This window comes from Coptis chinensis, chromosome 3, assembly GCF_015680905.1.
Source record: "Coptis chinensis isolate HL-2020 chromosome 3, ASM1568090v1, whole genome shotgun sequence".
Taxonomy (NCBI): domain Eukaryota; kingdom Viridiplantae; phylum Streptophyta; class Magnoliopsida; order Ranunculales; family Ranunculaceae; genus Coptis; species Coptis chinensis.
In genome coordinates, this window is record NC_141458.1 from 5,331,182 (window position 1) to 5,334,011 (window position 2,830).

The 2,830-nt window shown below is 40.0% G+C and overlaps 1 protein-coding gene across 1 annotated transcript; it reads left to right on the forward strand.

Moving 5' to 3' along the window:
* Nucleotides 1-327: 327 nt before the first annotated feature.
* Nucleotides 328-693, forward strand: LOC147507498 (uncharacterized). Its single transcript, XM_086596285.1, has one exon. It carries the CDS (start codon nucleotides 328-330, stop codon nucleotides 691-693), a length of 366 nt encoding a protein of 121 aa, XP_086452411.1.
* The last annotated feature ends 2,137 nt before the right edge of the window (nucleotides 694-2,830 follow it).

Below are 2,830 nucleotides of genomic sequence, written 5' to 3' on the forward strand. Positions count from 1 at the left end.
TTGGGGGTAGTTGGAAGACTCATTTGGCATTGGCCGAGTTTGCTTTACAATAACAGATTACCAATCTAGTATTGGTATGGCACCGCTTTGCCAGATGGGCGGACCTTGCGTAACCCCTCTGTGGATCAAACCGAGATAGTATTATGTTAGGGGCGGAGATGGTTAGTGACACCACGAGAAGATTAGAGTGATACTGAATCGGTTGCTCACAGCCCGTAGTCGTCCGAAAAGCTATGCAGATAGGCGTGACGCGTCCCTTGGAATTTTATGAAGGTATTGTGGTATTTTACGAAAGTATCTCCGAAGAAGGGCATTCAGAGGTTCGGAATGAAAGGGAAACTTGCACCTAGATATGTGGGACCATTCCTGATTATTCAGAAGATCTCTGAGCTAGCTTATAAGCTCGAGCTACCAGAAAGGCTATCACGTGTCCATAATGTGTTCCATATCTCTATGCTACGCAAGTATGAGCCGGATCCACTACATGTTGTTGATTTGGAATCATTGGAGTTGGAAGAAGACATTACCTATCCGGAAGGGCCAGTTCAGATCCTAGATGCGAGAGAGAAGAGATTAAGGTCCAAGGTCATTCCATTGGTAAAGGTCTTATGGAGAAATCACAACGTGGAGGAAGCAACATGGGAGAAAGAAGCCGATATGAGGCAACAATATCCAGAATTGTTCGAGAACTAAGGTATGATTTAATTTTGAGGACGAAATTTTCTTTTAAGGAGGGTAGGATGTAAAGTCCTGAATTATTATTAAGGGTAATTGTGTAAATTTCATATCAACTCTAGGGTCGTTATGTAAATTGGTCGTCGGGTTTATTTTTCAAACGTACGTAACTAGGTGAAACTTAACTCCGACTCATAAGTCACGTTAGGTAAGCGACCCATATGCGAAAATTTGACAAAATGCCGGTTAGCGGTTTTAAGCGTCTAGCACGAAGTTAACGCCTTTTAACGCACCACGCATACGATTGGGTCATCGTTATAGCTGCGGTGAGATAGAATATAGAAGATTAAATTTAATCGGGATGGGCCGGAAAAATAATTCTGACGCCGACGCCAAACGAGTTGGCGGTTAGGAGTGTGAGGACCTTAAGTCTAATTGTAATATATTGGGCTTGGGCCTAAATATATCGGCCCAACTAGAAAAAAAAAAATCGCCCAAAATAGGCCCAAAACAGAAATCGCGAAAAATAGAAATCGCGACCTCATCTTCTCCAATTCGACAATACCCAAACCCTAGGAGAGAGAAACCAAAATTCTCTCAATTCACATCGATCCAAACCTCAAATCTTCACACTCAAACCTAGAAACACTAGAATGAAGAGAGAATTGAAATCTCTTGGAAATTCGAGCATACCGGCCAAATCGCGGGAATTGGGTTAGTTCCTCTCCAATCAATTCAAACCAAGAATTAGAACACCCAATCCTTAGAAACTATAAAACCAAGTGTCTGACGAAAAATTGAGTTGAATTTCCCGTAGAGAAGTTCCGCGAAAGGTAAGTTTGAATTCGTTTCAATTAATAGTTAGCTTCAATTTCGATTTTTTGAGGGTGTGATGCTGAAATGGATTGTATTAGGGTGTTGAAGGTCGGCAAAGCAAATTTGGATTTTGGAGTGGAGTGAAACTTGATGGTGGAGTCGAAAAATTATTTGAATGCGGCGTGTTTTTACGAAAGGTGAGTAATTTGGTTTCAAACAATTAGTTTAAACTCGTTTTAGTGGTATTGGATGAAAGATATTTGAATGGGTTGGTTGTACACTTCGGCAAAGAGCTTCGGTTGGAGAAGGAGAGTGCGATTTTGGTAAAGCAAATGAGCTAGGAGCGATTGTTCTGCTTGACTTGGTAAGAATTTGGTTATTCATTACAATTTCAAAGAGATTTATGTCGATTTATAACTGTATAAGAGTTGATTGAGTAATGATCGAGGGATAAGGAACACCCACCGATTTTATTAATAGAATTAATGTTAATTGAGAAGTGGAGAATGGGTTGTAGTTGAAATTTGAATTTGGGAATGGGATAGAATAGGATTGGCGTCGATATGAGGGCCTGCCATGGCGAAAACACCCGTAGAGACCGTCCGAGTTACAAATGCGAAATGGCCTCAGAAGCTCGATTATCCGGTAGTTAGATGGAAAGTTATCCGAAAACCAAATTCTTAACGGAGAAAGAATTCTTCTCGACTTACACTAGATAAGAATTCCTCGTTGTTCGATCAATTCTAATAATCGACATATTTGTATATGCTATTATAGGAATGAATTCGAGTGGATTGGGTTAAGCGGGATTGATTCAGTTAAGTGGGCTTGAGGAGAACGGAGCTTGCTAAGGTAGGAACCTACATACCAATATATAGCATGCTTATTTTCATGCATGATTTGAATTGTTAAATTGGAAATAGATAGTTTGTATATCAACCATGCATGTATATATGATATTCATGTTTTGCACTGTATTTCTTCGCTATAAATTATATATATATATAGCTTTCGTGTGAAAAGGGTTTTGGTAAAATCGGGGTAACGGGGATTTGTTTTCTTGGTTAAAAAAAAAAAAAAAAAAAAACTGGTTTTGGGAAAGGTTCGCGTCTCTTGTCTCAGTAAGGAGACAGAGAGATGGATTTTGTAATGCGGGTAAGGATTACCCGGTTGTGTGTAACTAGGTGCGAGGTTCTAGATTGTTCCCGGGATGGTCGTGTTATTTACGATGATTCGCCGTTTGGGAATCATCGGTTGTTATTTACTATGACTGGCCCGTTTGGGAGTCATAGGTTGTTCTACTCGATTTCGGGAAATCCATGAACTCACACCTATATAA

Coding starts and splice junctions, on each gene's coding strand:
- LOC147507498 (XM_086596285.1), top strand. CDS start 328: ATGAAAGGGAAACTTGCACCTAGATATGTGGGACCATTCCTGATTATT.